Genomic DNA, 24,004 nt, shown 5'->3' with positions numbered 1-24,004 from the left:
CCTCGACGTAGCTGGCTCCCCAACACGTGGCCTCAGGACGTCGATGCCCCTTTCTTTTCCGGCATCGCTCAGAGTAGAAGCACACATTTATCTGGGTAGTTATTTGATGAGCAGTCTCTGTGAGGGCAGGCAGACACCCTCTCTGTTTGTGCTTACCCCTGTGTTCCCCCAGAACGTAACAGAAAGAATGACTCTCTTGGCAAAAGTACTAGTTCAATAATATCTCAAGAGCTAATGAGAAATTTCTTAAACTTAAGAACATATTTCTAGTTTTGAGAGATTCAAATGCCATCTTATACGTGGCTAATCAAAAATTATTGTAGAAAGAAGAAAGAATTACTGAAGTACACCGCAATTTTCACTACCTTAAAGTTTTATTTTTAGACCTGACATACGGCATATAGAGAATACCTGGGTTATTTAATGCAGTCAAAAGAGCCCACTTTTATATACGGTCACTTACCACTTACTAAAAATAAGAACATATGGATAAAGATGTGGTATATATAGACAATGGATATTATTCAGCCTTGGGAAAGAAGGAAATCCTACCTTTGCAACAACATGGATGGACCCTGAGGGCATTATGCTGAGTGAAGTAAGTCAGACAGAGAAAGACAAATACCGTACGATCTCACTTAAGTGTGGACTCTAAAAAAGCTGAACTCAGGCAAACAGAGGGTAGAACAGTGGCAACCAGGGACCAGGGGGTGTGGGAAATGGGGAGATGTTGGCCAACTGGCACAAACTCCCAGTGAGAAGCTGAATAAGTTCTGGGGTCTAATACACAGCATGGTGACTGTAGCTAATAATACTGTATCACATGCTTGAAAGTCGCTAAGGGAGTAGATCGTAACTGTTCTCACCAAAAAAAACACAAATGGTAATTATGTGACAGGATGGAGATGTTAGCTAACCTTTGGTGGTGATCATTTTCCATTATAGTCGTGTGTCACATTCACACGCTGTACATCTTAAACTTACCAATATTATATGTCACTACATCTCAATAAAGCTGGGGGGGGTGGAGAATACAATGTAGCTAAATTGTACCAGGAGAATTTCTACAAACTGGAAATTCTGCCTTCTGAAGTCGGGACTTTATTTCAAGCAAGTAAGAATCATCTTTTGCTAGGTAGCAATAGCAAAATAATACACCAAAAAAGACAATCAAATTGTTATCTTTTTCCCCAGACAAAAGCCAACATAAACCAGCCAAGCTGATTTTTTTGGATTAAACTGACAATTAGATTGCATTGGTTTCATAGAAGGTCTTCACAGGTTTAATAATGATTTGGATGAGAGATACATCCATGGACTGATTTAAGAAAATATTTCGGAATATCAATTTTGTAATTTGCTCTGATGTTTATAAAAATCAATGAGTAAAGTTCCAAAACAGATCATCACGGCTGTTCCATCTGGAGCCCAAATCTGCCACATAAATTCAGATTTGGCAATAATTAACTGGAAAGAAAGAAAGAAAGAAACACCACCACCCCTGCTTATTTTGTTGTTTATTTTGGTTTTCAGAGTGATGGCTGGCCAGACAGAAACCCAAAGTTTTTCAAGTGGTCAAATGCACAATACTGATTTTATGTACATAAACACTGGACTATTTTCACAGGACCCCACTAGATTAAAAAAAAAAAAAGGCTACAGAACTTGAAAGTAACCACTACAAGTCCCTTTTAAAGCTGTTCTGATAATTTGCTTTTTAGGCAACAGAACCATGTTTTCATCGCATTCCTACATGTGAAGACGAAGAGGGAAATTCCTGTTGGCTGTCAAAAGACGAGCGTGATACAAATGGCCTCAACTGCAGCGACTCTGCCTAGGAGACAAGGCGACGTATGTTTATTTTCACATCAGCGACACACACGAACATGGACTTTCTCATTTAATAAGGGTACTTTAGAACCGCCTTCTAACTTTTCTTGTGTTGGGGGTTTTTTTTCCTTTGTGGTTTACTAAGCAGTGTCTACTTGAGACCAACAGTACAATAATAACTTTAAAACTGTTTCTGTAACACTTAAACGACCTCACACCAACATAAAACCAAAAGGTACTAAGAACTGAGTAACAACGCCCAAAGTTACCAATAGGAATAGATAATTAATATGCTAGGCCAGCTCTGCAGAGCTACAGTCCAATTCAAACCTTAAGTTTCTTGTACTCTGCTCTGAATGCCTTAACAGATGCAAGGAAGGTCAGCACTCAAGAACTTTGAAAAGCTGCCATTTTCTCAAGTGGCAGGCAGCTTTCAGCCCGCCATTCCCACTGTAGGAACAACAGAGACCATAAAATGTGATTGGTCCCTGTAGATTGTGGGTGTCGGCGCACAGTCAAATTTAGTTCTAACATCTCTATTACTGAGACTAATTAAAACTACTGTTAAACAGATCCATATAGATTCCCATCTCTATTTAAGAAAAAAAAAAGACTTCTTCAAAACAATGTCAAATTGCTGGCTACTTTTTCAAAGCACTTCTCATATAAGATAACATAAAACTGGTCATTCAGCACAGATGGGTTTTTAGCTAATGAAAAATTATTACAGCAATTTCTAGAAGTCTCACCCCTATTAAATTTAAGGACAGCTGTCAAGTGTTTTCCTGTTTCCCGCACGGCACCCAGCTCAGTGTCTTGCCCAATACATGTTTGTGGAACTGAGTTACAGCACAGGTAAATTGAATGATGTTTATAGTCAATCTAACTATAGTGGCTTTAAAAAAGAACCAAATAGTTATTTCCAGTCACACACTGTAATTACAGTAAGGTGTAAAAAGTCAACCTTGACCGCTTTCTGGGAACTCCATTCTCTTCCACTTCAGCTCACGCCTCCCACTTGCTCGGAGAACACCACCATTAGCCAACTTGACTGAGAGCCACTAAATACTGGTTTTAGCAGATAGCTTAACAACTGATTTGGTGGAAAATTAATTTGCAGAGCGAACAATTCCCAATTAATTCTTCGAGTTTGGTTTAACGTTGTGGGTGTATTTTTAAATAGCACCTAATATACCCTTGTAACCTGTTTTGCAACAAGAACATTTAGATAATCATTAAAGAGAGTTCAAACATAACACAGCAATCCTTTAATTACTTGGAAGAAAATTTGTGGAACCCTCTGAGGAGCTAAAGATCAATTGTTTCATCCAGCGTTTACACCGGCTTTTAAATGTCCAAAGACCAGGGAGCTTCCCCACTCAGCTCTTTGCCATCTGAGAGATAACTCAGATGCCCAGTACCAATTTGGTTTTTATCTTTTTTTCTTCTAAATTGAGGTGACATTCACTTAACATAAAATTAACCATTTTAAAGCGAACAATTCAGTGGCGTTTAATACCTTCCAACGTTATGCACACCACTTCTATCTAGTTCCAAACTACTTTCATCATCCTAAAGTAAACATCTGTACCCATGAGCAGTTACTCCCTACTCGTCCCCCCCAACCCCTGACAACCACCAATCTGTTTTCTGTCTCTATGGATTTGCTTATTCTGGATATTTTACATAAATAGAATTACATAACATGTGACCTTTGTGTCTGGTTTCTCTCACTAGGCTTAATGTTTTCGAGGTTCACCCAAGTTGTAGCGTATGCCAGTACTTCATTCCTTTTTATGGCCAAATAATATGCCACTGTGTGGCTATGTAACATTTTGTTTATCCATCATCTGTCAACGGACTTCTGGGTTGTGTCTACCTTTTGGCTATCGTGAATTGTGCTGCTACGAACACTCCTGTACAAGTATTTATCTGAACACCTATCTTCAATTCTTTTAGGGTTGTAACTAGGAGTGGAATTGCTGAATCATATGGTAATTATATGTTTAATTTTTTGAGGACCTGCCAAATGGTTTTTCACAGTGGCTGAACCATTTTACACTTCTGCCAGCAATGTACAAGCGTTCCAATTTCTCCACACCCTCCCCAATACTTATTTTCCACTTTTTTGATTATAGTCATCCTAGCCGGTGTGAAGCAGTACCTTATTATGGTTCTGATTTGCATTTCCCAAATAACTAATGATGTTCAGCATCTTTTCCTGTGCTCGTTGGCCATTTGTATATTTTCTTTGGGAAACAATCTCCTTTTATTCCCCACTTCTGCGACAATAAATACAAATAACTGTAAATCTTTATTATCATCTTTCTTAAAACTGCCCCCTCTCTCCCCTTTTTAAATCTATGTTGGAAGTCACATGAATTAGGTAAGAGCCTGAACTGGTGTGCTGTCAAAGGGCAAAATCCAAGACTACTGGAGTTTTGGCAATTGCCTCATGTATTGAGGGCCTTCTGTGTGCAAGGTTCTAGTCTACATGCCGATGACACAGCACTGAACAAAACCAAATAAAAAACCTCGTCCTCAGGGAGCTCGGCTCCCAAGGAAGGTTTGATAAACGCTAAATCTATTAACTTGGAAAACGGACATAGTAAAAATGAGTAACTTGCAGTTTTCACAGAAATATTTTAAAATATAGAACCCATAAACAGGCACGTGGGCTCTTGTGTACAGATATTAAATAACACTGAAGGACTATCTTACTTTTACTGTTAAGAGTACTGCTTGATATACTAATCAGGCATATTTTACACAATTACAACTAGGAAATGCGCAGATTTACTATGAGTTTATAAAGCCTTGGGTCCAAAAGTATAGAACGACATACTCTGTTTTAATATCCTCAAGAATAAAAATGTCAGACAAATAGCAGCACTCTCCTTTTTATACCAAGAATAAACTCAATTTTTAGAAAAATAGCTGCTATTGTATACCAAGTTTTATGGTTATAAACTATTGTTTTAAAAGATATTTTTTTCAACAAGGGTGTGACAAAAAAGAACACACGTATGGTAGTCAATCTAAATTTAGAATGGTAAGGTGTTAAAAAGAGACGGTTTACCTAAATCTGACTGTTTTCCAATAAAACATTCTTGGAGATCAAATTCAACCTAACTTCTTTTTTCCAGCTTCTTCCTATGTCAATACCTAAGATGAAGTCACCTCACGTCAGACATGAAGCCTCCTTACTGTTAAAGCACATTCACAACCCACACCAGCCTAAGAGAAAATAAATCAAGGACACGAACAGTTTACAGAAAAGAAATGTTCTTAAACTTTGAAAAGAAAAATGAAAATTAAAAACTACACTGAAATACCACTTTTTACCCGCTTGATTAGCAGCTATTAAAACGTTTGATTACACACCGTCGGGGAGGATGCAGGACCACAGAAACTCTAATAAATGCCTGGTGAGAGCACTAGTGTGGGACTCTCTTTGGAGGGTGGTTTGGCCAGACCTGTCCAAGATCTTGGTGTTTATCCTCTGCATATACTTACACATATGCAAAACAGCACATATCAAACTATTAATTTCTACTATCTTTAATAGGAAAATACATTGAAAACAACTGAAATGACCACAACAAATTTCAACATATCCATACAATAGAATAGCAGAATGAGGCAGCTAAGGAAAAAAACACCAAGATTACTACAAGTGATAAAAGTAAGGTACCAAAAAGTGTGATGGGTATGCTAACATCAGTGTGGAGGGGGGCATTTGTTTATAAACACTCAGCTCTGCTCTCTGGAAGAACTCACAAGAAACTAGTAACAGTGGTTGCCTCCATAGAGGGAGAGGGGGTCACTGGAGAAACACATACCACGTACATGTGTCGCCTATTCAAAAATACGTAAACAAAGCAGAAATAAATCAGGCTTTTGAAATCAAACTTTTCTTTCCCCAATTTTGCTTCTTTAACAGAGTCATTTTGTATGATGACTGAACTCTAAGAGTTCAGTTACATGTGTAACTGCATGAAGGATATTATGAGGACAAAACTACATACAAGGAGGGTGAGCGGGAGGAGGCGCAGAGCCACAAAACTGCCTGGAGCAAGAGCGTCCTGGTGGAGGGCAAAGCCAGGACGGAGCGGTAGCGCCTGAAAGAGAGAGGAGGGAGAGAGAGAGAGAGAGGGAGGGAGGGAGGCAGGCTGTGTGCACAAAGGATGAGAAGGCATCTGCGGCTGGAAGAGGGAGTGTGTTGGGGGTAGAGGACCAGCAAGATAAAGGGGTTGTCTAAATTTAGCTTTTACTCTGAGACGTAAGTCCTTGTTAGGTTTGCCATCAGGTCTGAGCCTCACCCATTCCATATTAGGTAACCCCGGTTCCTAAGTGTTCTCCCCACAGTAGCCCTTGGAGCTGCCTAGAGGATCCAAGGCATCCGTCATCTTTTTTATTCCAGGCGTTTAGCATTTACCCAGTTTCCCCGAGCTCAGCCTTCCATCTACACTAGCAGATCCTACATTCCCTCTAGTCTCTCTCTTTTCTCCTCTTTCTTTACTTTTGCCCCAGATGAGATTGCCTCATCCCTAGGACTGGCCCCCCATTCAAAGACTGCCAAGTAAATAGACAGTGTGTAAAGCAGCACCCTTTAATCTCCCTTTGAGCTACTGTGGTCTCTGCCACACTGAAAAATCAAGACAAGTGTAATCTTCAGCTTGGCCTATATTTGCAATCATTGAACAGCCAGCCTCCACACTCCAAACTTGTGATCTGGGTGGGGTCTATGCCTGATGCACATATTACTTATTTTTAAACGAACAGATCTGTTTATAGACTACCACACATTGGTGACACCTAAGTGAACATGGCTGATGGAGACTATCCTTTGCCCATTTCTGCAATTGACTTTTAAAGTTTTCAAACTTTTCTTCTTTTTTTGCTGAGGAAGATTTGCCCTGAGCCAACATTTGTGCCAGTCTTCCTCTATTTCGCATGTGGGTTGCCACCACAACATCCCAGGTCCACACCTGGGATCCGAACCCATGAACCCAGGCCACCAAAGTGGAGCAAGCCAAACTTAACCAGTACTCCAAGGGGCCAGCCCCTCAATCTTTTTTTTTTTTATTAAGGTTATGAAAGTTAACATCCTTGTGAAATTACAGTTGTACATCATTATTAGTCATGTTGTAGGTACACCACTTCACCCCTAGTGCCCTCCCCCCACCCCCCTTTCCCCTGGCAACCACAGATCAGTTCTCTTTGTCCATATGTTAACTACCACCTATGAGTGGAGTCATATAGAGTCTGTCTTTCTCTGTCTGGCTTATTTCACTCAACATAATACCCTCAAGGTCTACCCATGTTGTTGTGAATGGGATGACTTTGTCCTTTTTTATGGCTGAGTAGTATTCCATTGTATATATATACCACATCTTCTTTATCCAATCATCAGTTGCTGGGCATTCAGGTTGGTTCCATGACTTGGCTATTGTGAATAATGCTGTGATGAACATAGGGGTGCATGGAACTTTTGGAATTGTTGATTTCAGGTTCTTAGGCTAGATACCCAGTAGTGGGATGGCTGGGTCATAAGGTCTTTCTATTCTTAACTTTTTGAGGAACCTCCATACTGCTTTCCATAGTGGCTGCACCAGTTTGCATTCCCACCAACAGTGTATGAGGGTTCCCTTTTCTCCACAGCCTCTCCAACATTTGTCACTCTTGGTTTTGGATATTTTTGCCATTCTAACAGGGGTAAGGTGATATCTTAGTGTAGTTTTGATTCCCTCAATCTTTTTTTTAATAATCAAAGACAATTTATAGATCTGCTTGGAGTTATCAAAAACATTCTTTATTGTGGTCAACAGCTTCCAACTTGTCTTGAGGGTTTTCTTCTCATCTAATTGGCTGTTTGTTCCACTTTCTCAGACAATTCCTGGCACTTCATAATCCAAAGAAATCCAGAAAGAGAAGAAGAAAGAAGTCACCAGCCTGCATTTCATTTCCATCAAGTGGCTGAATGTTTTTATCTAGCAAGGAAGCCCCTGGCTGCCTAAAGTTTTTCTGGAATGGCATTGTTTACCTACCTGATTTACTTGCTCATCTACCAAGTGAGAAAATAAATTAAACCATAAGCCTTGCAGGTTTGAGCCAAAACATTTTTGTTGAGCAAAACAGTCCCTGATATTTTTGCCTATGGGGTCACACCCAAGACGTTCAATCCACGGGCAGAGTGCCTGACAACTTATGGAATGTGCCTAATGATTCCATTTATGTGTCACTTTTTGAACTGTTGAAACTTTTACAAACCTCCTATTAACATTATTAGCATTTCTTTGAGCTCAAGTGTGGGAACTACACATAAAATTACTGAATAGAGTGTCCAGCCTTGGAAGCAGTCGCTCTACCATAATCAACGTTGATGCATTCTCCGCGTATTATGAGTCAGTACTCCTGGGACAATCCATCTCAGTGTCCGTTTGTCCTGGGACTCAGATTACCTCAGAACACTCCAGTTAAAGGGACTTGAGGTCACACAGTCTAGTCCACACCCAATTCATCGATCGCTTCTTCAGTACCCGTCCCAAGGAAGAGCTCCTTCGGTTTCTTCTCAACGTGGAATTCAAGACATCAACAAAAGTGTGACCACAACCAGCAACACGTGAGGGTAAATAATGACAGCCAGTGCTCATACAACTTACTGTGTCAGACGTGTACTGCTCTAAGCATTCATTAACTCATTTGATAGTCTCAATAATCCTGTCAAGTCGACACTATTATTATCCCCATTTTACAGATGAAGGAACTGAGGTTTGATGACTTGCCCAAAATTACTCGGCTAGTTAGTATCAGGCTGTAGCCCAAGTAGTCTGGCTCCATCCAGACCCATACTCTTGAACAATATGACACACACTGATTAAATTGTAGAAATCTTCTAAGATTTATAAGATAAAAGAATTTTAAAGTAAGCAGCCATCAGAGACTATCTAGGCCAAGTCTTTCAGTCAGGATGAAGACGCAGAGTGAGCGAGCAGCAGAGAGAGGACTAGATCACAGAGAACTCAGTCAACAAGACCTGTAGTCTGGCAGATTCACTGCCTCCTGAACAATGATTGCATTTCAGAACTAAAACTCCAGCAAATTTTGCATTTTATTTGATATTCCTCAAACAATACTTCTGAAGTGGATCAGCACGGCTTACATCTCAAAGAAGAGGAGACGAATTTTAGGGAGAAAAACCGGCCAAACCATTTCCTACAAAAGGGAATTGCAATGAAATATCCTCTTCTGTGGGTCCGAAGAGGCTGTGACAATAACGTAAAACTGCTGAGATTTTATAAAGAATGACAAAGAGTCACCACATTCAAAGTGTACACTCTTGTGACAAGAGCCTGAGAACAAACTGAGTTGAAGGAGTTTCTTTCTTCCTGTGACAAGTCTCCATGTCTTAGCGCCTCAGTTTCCCATCCCCCCTCTTCAGAGAAAAGAAGCGCAAAAACTTCCTGAATGCTCCTTAACTTTTCACTTTCATATTCTAATTTCTTCAAAGAGAAAGTGATCTTATTTTATTTTTTGACTACGAGAAAGGACACACAGTAGCCCTCTTCTTTAATAAATGAACAAGGGTAAGGTTACTATTATCTACTGTGACATCCAAGGATACTGTCCCAGTTATTATTGTAGCACAGATCACCCCCAAAGCTTAGTGGGGAAGAGCCACTGGATGGGAAATATTGCTATGGCCATCCTTGCCAAATGGAATCTGTCACATATATGAAGTAGAGTTCCCCCCAGATCTGATTTTTTTGGTGATCTAATACTATCAATTTTAAACTCTCTCCAAGAAATATAAAGAGGAAAATTAAACAGTATCAGGCACAACAGAGATCTCGGTCCATAAGGTGGGCACTGAATAATTTTCAACATTCTCTGTGCATCTCCAGATGGCACAACAAGCACACAGGCGGCTTTCAAAGAAGTAGAGTTGAAGCCATTAGACTGTCTGCAGAAAACTATTAAAAATGATGCATGCGTGACATTAATTTCTGATTATTACCCAAAACTGAATACCCATCAGTGGCCATTTATTTTTACTTTTCCATTTGTGAATAGGTACATTAGTTTTACTTCTAAGCTTATCAGAGCTTTAAGATCTGTTTATTATGCTCTGATAACAAGTTACAAAACCAATCAACTCTTTTTTTTTTTTAAAGATTGGCACCTGAGCTAACAACTGTTGCCAACCTTTTTTTTTTCTGCTTTTTCTCCCCAAATCCTCCCAGTACATAGTTGTATATTTCAGTTGTGGGTCCTTCTGGTTGTGCTATGTGGGATGCTGCCTCAGCGTGGCCTGATGAGCGGTGCCATGTCTGCATCCAGGATTCAAACCAGCAAAACGCTGGGTCACTGAAGTGGATCGCGCGAACTTAACCAATCGGCCATGGGGCTGGCCCCACCAATCAACTCTTTTTTTATAAATTTTTTTTTTTTTGAGGAAGATTAGCCCTGAGCTAACTACTGCCAATCCTCCTCTTTTCGCTGAGGAAGATTGGCCCTGAGCTCACATCCGTGCCCATCTTCCTCTACTTTATATGAGGGACACCTACCACAGCATGGCTTGTCAAGCGGTGCCATGTCCGCACCTGGGATCCAAACCAGCGAACCCCGGGCCGCCAAAGTGGAACATGCGAACTTAACCGCTGCCCCACCGAGCCGGCCCCCAATCAACTCTTAATGGTCGACACCCCTCCCAATCTAAAACAAGTTTCACATAATGATTCTCAGTAGGGCGAACAGTTCAGCCAGCAGAGAGCACAGCCACTGTCCAAAAGGGCAACACATTCTGACAGTTTTACTACGTGGCATGGTCCTAAAGTTAAATAAGAGTGGTTGGAGCAATATAACTATGCCAAAAGCTTAGAATTTTACCATTTTTACCAACATAATTACCAATAAAATTTTGCCAAACTTATATTGGGTAATCAGACCCAAAGAGATCCATCAGCCTGGACCTGTTTCCTGAGCTCCAGACGCACACATTTCAGTATCTACTAGAGAGTAGATACTTAGATAGCTAACAGGCGTCTTGCAAAATGTCCAGCACTACATGTCCATTCTTTTCCCTGTCAGCCCTAATCCTGCAGTTCCCAGACTCTCACACCCTTATTTTTCTCCATAGCATTTATCATGATCAGCTATGTTACACAGAGAGAGACCATACACAAGGGCAAAATTTTCTACTGTTTGGTTCACTGCCATTTTCCCTTTGCCGAGAACAATGCCTGGCATATAGTAGGTGGTCAATATTTGTTGCATGAATTGATGACTTATCTGGATACCTGAGTAAATCGCAACTAGAGAACCATAAAGGAATAGAGGACCTTAGAATGGTTATGATGTTTGTAAGTGACTGGCAGGGCAAGAAAGTAGCTCCAAAATACTGCTAGATTTTAAATTTGTTGTAAAGAATAAAAATGAGCAAAAACTGAGAATGCATGAGAAAGAATCAACGTGTTAAGTAGTGCGACCTAAGTCGCATCAGCATGACCTACGAGAGCTTTCAAAATTAGATTCTCAGACTTGCCAGTTTGGCAAATGCTGGAAAGGGACAAGATGAGGAACACCCAACCTCCAATCTGGGTACCTGGATGTAATCTCAGGGATGCAAGACTGAATAGAGATGAGAATTAAAAAGGTCTAAACATAACTAACTGCCCTGTAGTCTGCCTAAGAAAGAAGAGGTTATAGAAAAAGGCATCAGCTATACAGCATCTATAAAGCAGACTCTATTCTGTCCTTAACGTAGATCCATCCCTTTAGAAGGGAGAGATGCCTTAGGCTTCCACAGCTTCGTGTCACAAGCCATTAAATTCATCCAGCTCTATTTTGATTTTCTGCTCTCCAAGAAAGTTTGTGTAGAATTTCACATTCCATATAGATTAGCCTCCAGGGAGAAAATGTGCCGAGGAGCAAACATGCAGAGTTGGTCTCCTTATGGACGTACTTCTCAGTATGAATTTAAAATGTGCATTCTGGTTTATTCATCAGTCTTGGGAATTTGGTTAACATGAGTCACCTGCAGGCACAGTGAAAATACCAAATCTCTTAGCTTAAAAGGGCTGAAGTGCAGACCCTGGCAACCCTACCAGGGTTGTGCCACCTGAGCAGAAACAAAGAGAGGGCAAGAAACAAGCAACTGTAGGTTTTGGTTTTGTGCCCAAGTGGTGAAAAAAGGGACCTGAGGCTGATATACTATTCAACCCACAAGCCACAGCAGAGAATTGGCCTCACCCTCCCCATCTCCTGGCTCACCACTCAAGGTGTACACTGCTGGGTCTTCTTTAGGGATCCAAGACTTCCCTAGCAATTCATTTTAACTAATTCACCCACATAAAAATGTTGAGGGGTGCTCTCTACTCCAACCCACACAATTAATCCAATCAGCCAATTAGCCTGGCCTGCCCTGCTGCTGTCTAGCTCCTTTCCAACCTTCTCCTCACTGCAGGAGGGAGACTGAAAAACTGGCCCCTTCGCTACCTGTTTTCAGCAGTTCAAGGGTCCTTCGCCTGGCCTTGAGGCAAAGCCACAGTCCTCACGTGGTTTTCAGCTACAGCCCATCTTCTCAGGCTCCTTTTTTTTTTTTTTTTCATTTTAAACAAGAAGTTTATTTAAACAACAAGACGCTTGACTTGAAGGGAAAACTATCTAGGATTCATTTCTTTTAGAGGAATTTATCCCTACTTAAAGACAGATTGCCCTACATGTAACAGCTACGTACAAAAAAGTTATAAAATTGTCCTTGGTTTTACAGTGACAAATGAAAAACATTAAAATTCTCCAATCGAACAAGGTATGCAAGGATTTTTACGTTGTTCTTTTTTTTGTTAAACAGTGAGAGCAAAATAACTTACTGGAATATAAAGATAAGAGCTGAATGAGCATGCCACTAATGGAGAAAGGGGGTATTTTCACAGAACCAGTATTTTTCCCTATCCCATCTCCATTTGATGTCAATTAAAACATACCATTGGCCATTTAGTTTTAAAAAAAATGCAATATGCTTGTGCACATACACCAGTTACTTTATGTACAATAAAGGAATGGGGAAGGGGAAAATGAAAGAATAGAGAAAACTATACTGTAGTAGTCAGGACGCGGTGGAACCAAATTGCGGTTTTCTAATTGAGAATGTCTTCTTGGTCTGGAGGAAGAGAGTTCTGGAGTAAAGTAGCAGGTTCCCTTTTTAATAGACACCTCCTGTCTGCTGCTGGAACACATCAATTGTATCTTCATCCTCCATTTCCAACTGTGCAGGTGTGTCTGTTTCATTGATTGGCTGCCCGTCAAATCGGAATCTGATCTGCCTCATTGACAAACCCTGTCGTTCACAATAGGCTTTCATTAGTTTACTAAGTGGTGTATGCCTCTTAATCTTAAACTGCACGACAGAACCATCCTGCCCCGCCACCTTCAAATTAATATGATCGGTGTTCTCAGTCTTGACTCCTTCCTTGGGCTTTTCGTCGGCCATGGCGAACGCCGGAGTCTCCTCAGCTGCCACTTCACAAAAGAGGTACCAGGTCCGCACCGAACGAGCACACAAGCAGCACCAGGAGCGGCAGAAAAAGGAGGCGGCAGCGGTGGAGGAGGGAGAGTCTCTCTCAGGCTCCTTTTTCTGTGCTCTCCTCGTTCTCCAGTTCCACGTCCTCTTTACTTATGGGCTTTTGGACATGCCATTTACTCCATCTTCCTGGAAGGCTGTGTCTAGATCAACCTGACCGCTCTCCTTCACCCGTGTAACTTACTAGTCCTCAGGGCTCACATGGCGCCACTTCATCCCCAAATGAGTTACACTCCTGCGTATATGATTCCATGCAGTTACTCTTCCTTAGTCCTTATCACACCACACTGTAAGCCCTTGCGTACGTTTCTGCCCTCCTACTACACTGTAAGCTACTTAAGGGCAATAATCACGTCTTGGCACTGAGTATATGCTGAAAAAATAGATATGGTAGACAAAATATGGAAGTCTCAATCACCCTCATCATGTCTGTATCTCTTGTCTGATATAATTTTTATAATTTCATTTGGTTTCTTCTTTTACATACTAAAGCCATAATTATTTGCAACCAACATCCTCAACCCTCTTGCCAAAAGTGGTAATGACATTAAGAATTAAATCTATTCTAGGATGACAGGAAGACTTCTCATGGACATCTTAGCATCTTGTGAAAATTGAACAGTGCAGATAGATAACCTGTTTTTAAGGATAAGTAAAATATAAATTTAAAAATTCAGAGTCATGGTGAAAAAGATATTTTATATACACATACATACTCATGAAATCCAAATTTCTTTGCCCAAACATTGCTAGGCATTTCCATATATATCTATCCCAATGAAAACATTTTTAAATTTCTTTTTTTTTTTTTGAGGAAGATTAGCCCTGAGCTAACATCCACTGCCAATCCTCCTCTTTTTGCTGAGGAAGACTGGCCCTGAGCTCACATCCGTGCCCATCTTCCTCTACTTTATATATGGGACGCCTACCACAGCATGGCATGCCAAGCGGTGCCATGTCCACACCCAGGATCTGAACCAGCGAACCCCAGGCCGCCTAAGCGGAACGTGTGCACTTAACCGCTGTGCCACCAGGCCGGCCCCTATTTTTATATTTCTTAGCTAAGAAGAAATCAATCTCAAACTAAGCTGATATGCAGAATAATTCACTAACTGTCTCAAGCAGCAAATATCCAGCTTTTGGGGGGAAATAATGTGACTTCAGTAGCATGGTAATAATAGCTAAAGAGAACTATTTCCCCTCAAGGGATAACATTAAAATTATATCTTAAGTAAAGTCAAGTGTATTACTAACAATTAGTATGGTTAGTGTTTTGGAATGAATTTCATATTAAAAAAGAAGGAAAAGATAACCATGCAAGGTCTCCAGATTTCCTTTCCAAAGCAATGATTTCCAGGCATTGTCCTACTATGAAGTTATTTTATTTTACTGTTAACGTGTAAACACAACTTTAAGTCAAAGGACAAAGATTTCACTGTGAAAACGAGAAGGCTGGACAGAGAATTGCTCATTTTTCACAAGTCCTTCTTACAGCAGGCGAGTTCTGCAATTTGTTGCCAGGCAACAGGGCTTTTTTCCTTTAACCCTCCCGGTGACCATACTCACTTGTACGTACCCATCACCTCTCAGCCAACCATCTCAAAGCACTCTGTAAACAAACACTCATCTTCATGCCTGCTTGTGAAGAGGAAGGTACGCAGCATCACACAGCATCATACCACTTTATGGAAAAGGGAAAACGAGGAACAGGGATGTGAGGACCTGCGCAGCACTAATAAACACGAGACGCAGCAAGCGGTGCGAGCCCCTCCAGGCTGTCTCACTTGCCTGGGAGCGCCCACGCCACTCCTCCCAGGAACCCATCAGGTACTTGAATGCATTTCAGGAACCCACTCCCAGTTTTGGTTGTGCAAAAAGAAGTCCAAGGGCAAGAGCTTCCTGTAAAATTGCCTCGTTTTCTTTGCCACAGACACGAGGGGAAAAGTTTAGTTTCTTATCCCTCAAGAACCAAGACTCTGAAAGCCCTGAATGTGACAGCCAGAGCACCTTTAACATGGTCAATATCCATATCCTCTTTGTTCTTTTCCAATTCAATTCAAAATACTTTTCACTACGACATACTTTTGTTAGACACGAAATCAGGAACTTTATCCTACTCTATCTAATACTTTTACAAATTAATTTCTTTAAGTTAGAAGAGAAAATAATAACACTGGATTTGAAAGAATGAGGGGCTCAGTAGACACATGAAATGCTTACTAGAATTCAAGCTTCATTCATAGCCGTTTCTGCTGGGTCTGCAGCACTATGAGTCAGAGGCTCAGGGATTCGCATATGAGCAACAGCAAATGTTTCAGAAAGCAAAACCTCCATCGGTGACAGGGGAAATCCGAGTGAGTAATGGGGAGAAAAGGGATTGCGAGCTACTAATATAGAAGATGCAATTTTTAAACTACATTTATTTAGTGTCATGAAAAAAGCCTAAACTTAAATTCTAGCACTAGCTCTCATTGTTTGGGTGAGTCTGGTAAATAACTTCACTTCTCTGAGACATCTGTGAAATGGAGATCACTGTTAAACTCACAGGGTCCTTCTTAGGTTATGAAAGGATGCATTTCAATCCCCTAATAAGGGTGCATCAGATACTTCACAAGTTGGTTCCCTTCTGTTTTCATATTTTAAAGGATGGGGGCAGAATTTTGGTTCCATGCATGACTCCTCAGGAAAGCGGGGCAGCAGAGTAGTAATATAACGTGTGGTGGAGAAGGCTGAGGCTCAAGGAAACCCTATGGGGGCAAAAAGATGAAACAAGAATGCCAAAATATCGATCAGTTTGAAGCTGGGTGAGGATTACATAGGGGTTGATAATATTTTTTTCTGTAAGTATGTTTGAAAATTTCTATAATAAAAAGTTCGAACAATAATAATTTTTGAAGGTATTAACTTAAAAAAAAAAAAAGGAAGAGGAGGAGGGCTCTTACATCCCTAAGACCTAGGATTGAATCTCTACTTTCTATCCTGAACTTGGGCATGTTATTTTATGCTTCTGAGCCTCAATTTCTTCTTATACAAGGGAATGATAATGGTGTGGCGGGTGCAGAGATGTGCCGCTCAGATCCCCTTCCCAGAAAGGACCTGCTGCCCACCTGCAAGGAGTGTGGTTGGCAAACAGCTTCTCTCAGCGTCTGCCTCATCTTTTGAGCCAAGGTCCTGGTCTTCTTTTTTTTTTTTTTTAAGAAACAACTTTTTTTTTTTTAAAGATTTTTTTTTTCCTTTTTCTCCCCAAAGCCCCCCAGTACATAGTTGTATATTCTTCGTTGTGGGTCCTTCTAGTTGTGGCATGTGGGACGCTGCCTCAGTGTGGTTTGATGAGCAGTGCCATGTCCGTGCCCAGGATTTGAACCAGTGAAACACAGGGATGCCTGCAGCGGAGCGTGCGAACTTAACCACTCGGCCACGGGGCCAGCCCCAGGTCCTGGTCTTCTTATTGCAACCCCCAGCCAATGACTGAGCATGATGGCAGCCAAGGTCACAGTGTTCTCATGGGGCAGTCCTTGGCCAATGAATGAGCAAGGCAGCGGTACAAGGGCTGGCCATTTCTGTCCCATGTGAGACTCTTTGAATGGGTAATCTTGGCTCTGGAGCTCCTGGGTGGCCTGGTAGAGACTGTTAGGCTGCATCCTGGCCTGACAGCTTCCTCTCCCCAATCACACGTCCTCCATTTTCCTTTCACAGGTGTTCCTCTCCAGTAAAACTAGGCACTCCTAGCTCCATCTCAGCATCTTCCCTGATGCTGGCACAAACGGTACTTACCTCATTAGATTCTTGTGAAGATAAATGAGACAATGGATGGAAAACACTTTGCATAGCACCTAAGACAGGATAAGCTCTCAATAATCGGCAATACTGATAACTAGCCAGCAGTGTTTAAGGCAACAGGGCATGGTGCTTGTGAAAATATTACAAGAACTATAGAGTTTATGCAATTATAAGCTATTCCTATTTTTACAACCCATAAAGAGAGTAGAGAAGTACAAATGGAACCTGTAGTTGCTGAACATTATACACCAAAACCACAGATTTTAGTCTAAGAGCTAATTTCCATTAAAAACCTCATTCCAATTACTAAATGGTATGTTCTAAATTAAAAAAAAAACAACACAATATAGCTTATATGATACTATAGTTTAAATGTGAACAGGTATTACAACTTTTGCAACAAGAAATTGGAAGTTTCATCTACCTTTTTAAAATTTTTGTTATGGGTGGTTTGAATCTATTTCTAGCATTAAACAATTGAGGCTATAAGCCTTACAAAAATTTAACACAGAATTTTACAAATTGGATGAAGTTTATGAGTTAAAAGTTGGTCCCAATTGGAAGACCATGATCAATCAATATTAAAAACTTGTATATTCCCGACTAACTCTTTAATATAATATGCATATTTGGCCCTTTATGATTTTTTTAAGTTTTTAACTAGACACATCACTAGGCTCAAGCTACTATAAGCATACATTACTAAAATAGGAAACAAATATTTCATTATAAACACTAATTCCAGAAGATTTCACACCCACATTCTAAAATCTAATTAGATTAATTTTCCAAGGCATTTGTGTATTCTTGGTAGCTTGCAATTTTTAAGTGTGAAAATGAAGCCTTATTTTTAAATGTGGGTGGTGTTGATGAAACAAGTATGAGTAATACTTGCAGGAAACACAATATTAGCTTTAGCTAGGAAGTGGGTGACACTTGAATAGTCCTTCAAAGACACTTTCCATGTCGCACCAATGTAAATCAAGACTTATAACGTGGTCAGACAGTCAGCACCAACAGTTACAGAACTCCTGTATGATGCTTGAAACACAGTTTTACCTACCAAAAACGCAAGTTTCAGGGTTCCAGCTAATGTATCAAGTGAAGGCAACAAGCTGATATCAGCCAAAAAATCACCAGACCTCCCATGGTTTGTTTAATATCTACTAACCAGAAAAGACTGCGTGCAAAGCCTGTTTTAACGGAGACATGGGGATGACAGAATTAAATCTGATTCAGTCTATCTTCTGAGGTAGTTCTGCTCCACTTAGCATAGTTCCGGGAGCACTGTCTCTCCCCTGTTGTTGGTCTTGCTATGTTTATCCCAAACAGAAACCTCTGAAGGGTTGAGAACAAAGAGCAGCAGAAGAGCTACGAACTGTGGTTAGCACTGCCCTCCACTCCGCATCCAGCAGCACAAGATGGTAATGATTCTCCAAAACTTAGAACTATTAATAGTCAATTACTTCTAGATTAAAAAAGAATCAGGATTGCCTAGCTTAAAATTCGGATACACGGTAAAGTGTTCTTGTATAAACACACACGGACATACCAGGCACAAGGAGCGTGAACAACAGAGAAGACAGAAGTTTTCAAGCCCCACTTTAAAGGTGAAAAATGTCCCTTCGGGCAGAGAGTATATGGGAAACCTCTATACCTTCCGTTCAGTTTTGCTGTGAAGCGGCTCTAAGAAATAAAGTCTATTTAAAACAATTTTTAAAGTTGCCTAGAATTACAGAAAATTTTTACAACTGCCAAAGCGCAGAAAAGCGTTACAATTATTCTTCCATTACTTTAAAAAAGCAAAAGTTAAAACAAAAGGAAAAAAACGATTCAGTCATTTTCAATAAATATTTCCTGAACGCCTACTATGACCAGGCATTGTGCCTGGTACAGCGGGTGGGTAACTCGCTGCTGCCTCTTTAAAGGGGCACACCACCATATTCAACACACTGTTGAATGCGCATTCCATGCCTGGCATTGTCCTAAAAACACGGATTCAGAGAAAATTACGCACAATCAACACAGGTGGCTTCTTACTATGTGAACCAATATGTATTATTCAGTCTTGCTGTTCACTTTCTTGTTTTTGGTATTTTGAGCCACTCTCCTTCCTATTAGCACCAAAGCACAGACATAAAGATGGCAGAGAGGACACCAGGAGACAAAAGTAGCTTCTGTCACTGAGTAATTGGTTAGCTGCAAAGAGTAGAACGATTATGAGGAAAGCTAAAATTTCCAATGGATTTATTCATACTTCACATCAATGATCAAGCTAATAAGAAGTTGAATTGAGGGGCTGGCCCCATGGCATAGTGGTTAAGTTGGGCAGGCTCCGCTTCCATGGCCCAGGGTCAAAGGTTGGGATCCTGGGCGCAGACCTACTCCGCTCATCAGCCATGCTGTGGTCGCATCCTACATTCAAAATAGAGGAAGACTGGCAACAGATGTTAGCTCAGGGTGAATCTTCTTCAGGAAAGAAAAAAAATGTTGAACTGACACTTCAGTAACTTGCCACTTCTTTCAAATAAGTAGGTAAAGAAAAAACATTCAAATGTAAGAAACTCTTGCTTTGCCATTTCTCCAATGACCAGTCACAATTCCAATAAGTCAATGCAACCTACTTACCCTATTAACACTACCTTCCTAACAAAATCTGCAGTAAATGCATTTCAGTTCATTTTACAGAGAAACATAAATCTCTCTTTTGATTCTGATGTTGCAGGCTAGAGTTAAGCCTACTTTATATGTTTCCACGGAATTAAGCAGACATCCTTCAGTGTATACGATGTGACTTACAGTCTCAGATTGGTCTGAGTCTGCACATAGTAGCTGTTCGATAAAAATTTTAAAAGTTGATTAAAAGGCAATGTTATGAAGAGCTGCACAGAAACAATTTTGTTATAACCTAAGCGCTTTAAAACAGCCATTCATACCTTATTATGACCTTCTGATACAAAAATTAAAAGCCTCGATTTAAATTCAAACTAGTCCAAGAAATTTTTACAAATTATGGGTTTCAAGTCTACTTTTATAGTTGTATGAAAACTTCCCTCAAAAATGTCCTAGAATGTGAGCGATTACTCCTACGGAGCTGTTAAAAAAAAGAGAGAGAGAGAAAGGTTTTACTCTGTCTACAAAGCAGGATGTGGCCGACGAGCAGGCCTTTAATGTAAAGTGTGTGTTAGAAACCTGAAGTTTTTAACAGCCTATATGGACTTTGACTAAAGTCCTAAAATGTGTGTAAAACCTGGTGGTATTTGCGAAGATCTGTGACCGTACAACCACCTGTTAGAAATGACTGATGGCCGCCAACCCATAGCTCTGTCTCTCTCCATTGAGAAGCATCATTTTGCCAAGACTTGAGCTCCCGGTCATTATCTCATTACCCATGTGCATGATTCGAAAGCCACATGCAAGGGGAACCCTCAATCGTTCTGCCCTGCCCCGGGCTGCCCAGCACTGCCCACTGCGCTGCATTTCACAGTCTGTCCCCACTGCTGGACTGGAGCTCTATTTTTCAGAATCCTCCATTATTCCAGTCTTTCTTTAAAATCTCAAATACCCCTAATAAAATAAGGCAACTGAAAACAGACATTCTCTGGCTCTTAGACTTCTTGGTATTTCACCTTGAAACTCCGATTTTGCACCTCTCTTATTAGTGCAAATGTGTTCATTCCTTTCCCTCTATTAAACTATAAGCACTCAAGGGCAAAGGCCAAAGCTCTACTAGAATGCCTTTTGAGTAGGACGTCTTTTTTTCTTTCACTCTTCACTGACATACACTTGCATATATACAACTGCTAACTGACTCATTCTTCCTCATAAACTTACCAAGTGAAAAAAAACTTCAAGTAGTTTACACGCCTTCTCCCTTAAAAAATCTCTCCCAATTATTGTTATCGTAGAAAATTTCAAGCATACACAGTCGAAAGAACAGTATCATGAGCTTTTCTGTACCCACCACCCAGCTTCAACAATTACCAACTCAAGACCACTTTTGTTTCATCCATATCCCCATCCACCACCATCCCAATTCATTTTGAAGCAAATCCGAGACTTCATATCATTCATCTATATTCCAGTTCCCATTTATTTTCAACAACTCCTTGTCTTTGCCTTCCTTCCCATCCCTCCACTCCCAAAAAGAAGTGTATAGAATAATACAGGGCAATTGGAGCTCTTTTATCCATTTTCTTCTCACGGCTACCTACTCTCTTCCGGGTCACCTTCTACAACATTCACCAGCAGCACTGGGGAATGTCCACCACTGTGTTCAGTCCTTTTAACCGCAGCCCATTTCACTTAGAAGTATACTGTATTTTTCCCTCCATAATCCCTTTCTCTTGTTTGAACGAGTAGGAAAAAAAAATTGCGCCAAAATTTCTATTCTCTTGATAAAAATTACTTCTGATTTGCTCCCCCACCCCAGATAAGCTAGTGGAGAAGGAATAGAAGAGAAAGAAAAACAACGCTTAAAATGGTAGATTCTGCCTAATCAGGTGCGTGCAAATATTTAAAAGCATCTGTTATTTTATTTCTAAAATGAGTATGTGTAAACAGCAGCCGAAATTTTCATGCATCCCTTTAGATAGAGGATGTTTATAAAATGAATTATCTTAATTTGAGCGAGCTACTGCCTTCAGGATTTTGCATTAGTAACAGTAGCTGCTTCCAAGCCTAAGGAATGGTTATGTAAAAACAATTAAAGCCAAAAAAATAAATAAATAATCAGGGAGGATGCGCTCTGTTTCTATCGCTGCTCCTACCTTGTTTTATTTTGACGTGAGATTTCTTGGCCTCAGCTCAGAGAGCAACCACCACCCTACACTTTTCTCCTCCACACCCTTTACAAATGGAATTCTGAAAGGAGGCACTTTCGAGTTCATCATGGGAAATGCCTCATCTTGAGAACGTTTCAGCGCAATAATTGAGATTTCATCCACTCCTCCCTCTGGACACTGCACTGCCCATCCCTGACCCAATGATTTCCCCAGGAAGCCAGAGGCAGACGGGGAACCAAGCTCCATTCCACGACCCACAGCCTCCCCTCCTCGGCATCCTCTATTCGCCAGGTCCGGGGAGACGGATTCCAGACACCACGCTCCTTGTTTACCGATCCGCACCCCCAGGTTAAGGGTCTCGGCAGGGCGCCCCTCACCGCCAACCTCCCCCATTTTAAACCGTTTCCTCGGAGCAGTTAAAGATTTACCCCGAGAACGCCCCTTCCCGAAGGTGACACAAAATCTCCCTCTAACTCCGATGACTTTCCCCTCCAGGCCAAACGCCGCAGTCCTCACGTCCAATCCAGGATCGGAGCTGCCCCTCAAGAACTACAAGTGCGCCCCAAACCGCCACAAGTCAAAAGTCCTCGCCTCCAGAGGGAAGACACCGCTTCTCGCCCCTGCACCCCAAAACCCAAGACCTCGGCCCCGGCCGCGCCGAGGCGCCCCGCCCCCGGGGAAAGCGCCCGATCCGCCCGCTCCTCCGCTGGGAGAAAGCAGCCTCAGGAACTCGGGCTGGGCGCCCCGATAAATAACGCATCCCCGAAAACCCGAGGGCCTCCACGCCCCCATCGAAGCCAGCCCGCGGCGCATCGGTCGCTCTCCCCGAGGGATTAAGGCTCCTTCCAATGCACACGGCTGGCCTCGGGGCGCCCCCTGCTCAGGCCGGCGGGGACCCGCACCAGCTCCCCGGCCTCCGAAGGGCGAATCCGGCTCGCACCTCCTGCTCGGGGAAGGCCGACGAGGGGCACGGGACCTGCGCCTCGCCCCCAAACCGAGGGGACCCCGGCCCGCGCCCCCTCCCAGGCGCGCCAGGCACCCTCCCCCGCCGCGGCGGGCCCAGCCCCTCACTCACCCAGAGCTCGGTGCCCCAGCTCATGGTGCAGGGGGCGGGAAGGGGCGCGCCGCGCGGCGGTCGCGGCTCTCCGGCCCCCCTCCCCGGCGATCCCCTCGCCCCTCGAGATCCTCGCGATCGAGGAAGGCCCGGTACCCGCGCGGCCGCCGCCGCCTCCTCCGGCTCGCCGCTCCTCGCCCGGGGTCTCCTCGGCCGCTCCTCCTCCCCGTCGCTCCTCAGCAAAATGGCCCGAGGAAGCAGCAGCCGCGGCCGCCGCAGCGCCCGCCCGCCCAACACCCGGGAGCGGGGGAGGGGGAGGGGAAGGAGGGGGCGGGGCCGCGCCGGGGGCGGGGCCGGGCTGACAGCTCGCGCACGCGCGCCCCCCGCCCCGCCCCACCCCGGCCCCCCCTCCCGCCCCGCCCCCGGCCCCCTCCCCCCGCGCCCTCAGCCCTGCCCGCGCCGCTGGGGGTCTGGGAGCACGCGAGGGAGGCGGGAGCGCGGCCGGGCCGGACCCGGGGTTCCCCCCGCCGATTTTTTTATTACTTATTAGCAACCACGCTCTCTGCTCTTGGGACGACCCCTCGCCTTTGAACGTGGCCGGCCCTGTTATTACCGGTGCTCTGCCGGGGCCTGAGGTTGCTCCCCTGCGCCGAGCGCCGCCGTGGACTGAAGGACAATCTTTTTCCCCGGCAGCCCTTCGCGCCGACCAGAGTTCGCTCGGGATGCTCCCTCCCCACCGCCGGGAACCGCCGAGGCCCGAGGAGCCTGCAGCCTTGCGCGGGGGCAGTGGGGCCTGGTACGCTGATGTCTGTGCCCTGTAGGGGTAGGGACGTCGAGGCCAAGAGCGACCGAGCAGCTCCGCGTTGCTGGGGAAGGAACCCAGGGACGCACAACCAGTGATTTCTAATCTCTGAAACCAGTGATTTCCAACTTGTTCGGCCAAGAAACTCTCAGACGTGAAATCACGTTGCC

The 24,004-nt window shown here is 42.8% G+C and overlaps 2 protein-coding genes across 25 annotated transcripts in view; both read right to left on the bottom strand.

The window, feature by feature from the left end:
* The window catches only part of FNBP1 (formin binding protein 1), a 122,056-nt gene extending 98,731 nt beyond the window's left edge, over window positions 1-23,325 (bottom strand). For all 24 annotated transcript variants that reach the window (XM_070518536.1, XM_070518537.1, XM_070518544.1 and 21 more), the window contains exon 1: window positions 23,054-23,325. In XM_070518536.1, the coding sequence (XP_070374637.1) occupies window positions 23,054-23,077 (24 nt within the window). In that variant the 5' untranslated portion in view covers window positions 23,078-23,325. The remainder of the gene's footprint in view (window positions 1-23,053) is intronic.
* Window positions 12,852-13,455, bottom strand: LOC106845399 (small ubiquitin-related modifier 2). Its single transcript, XM_014863475.3, has one exon. The coding sequence runs from the start codon at window positions 13,322-13,324 to the stop codon at window positions 13,037-13,039; it is 288 nt and encodes a 95-aa protein (XP_014718961.2). The 5' UTR covers window positions 13,325-13,455; the 3' UTR covers window positions 12,852-13,036.
* Window positions 23,326-24,004: the final 679 nt, after the last annotated feature.

Source organism: Equus asinus, chromosome 10 (assembly GCF_041296235.1).
Source record: "Equus asinus isolate D_3611 breed Donkey chromosome 10, EquAss-T2T_v2, whole genome shotgun sequence".
Lineage (NCBI taxonomy): Eukaryota > Metazoa > Chordata > Mammalia > Perissodactyla > Equidae > Equus > Equus asinus.
Note: the sequence above shows the minus strand (reverse complement) of the source record. Positions and strands in the feature narration are given on the sequence as shown.

Excerpts from the sequence above, each read along its gene's own strand:
- LOC106845399 (XM_014863475.3), bottom strand. The coding sequence starts at position 13,324 with ATGGCCGACGAAAAGCCCAAGGAAGGAGTCAAGACTGAGAACACCGAT.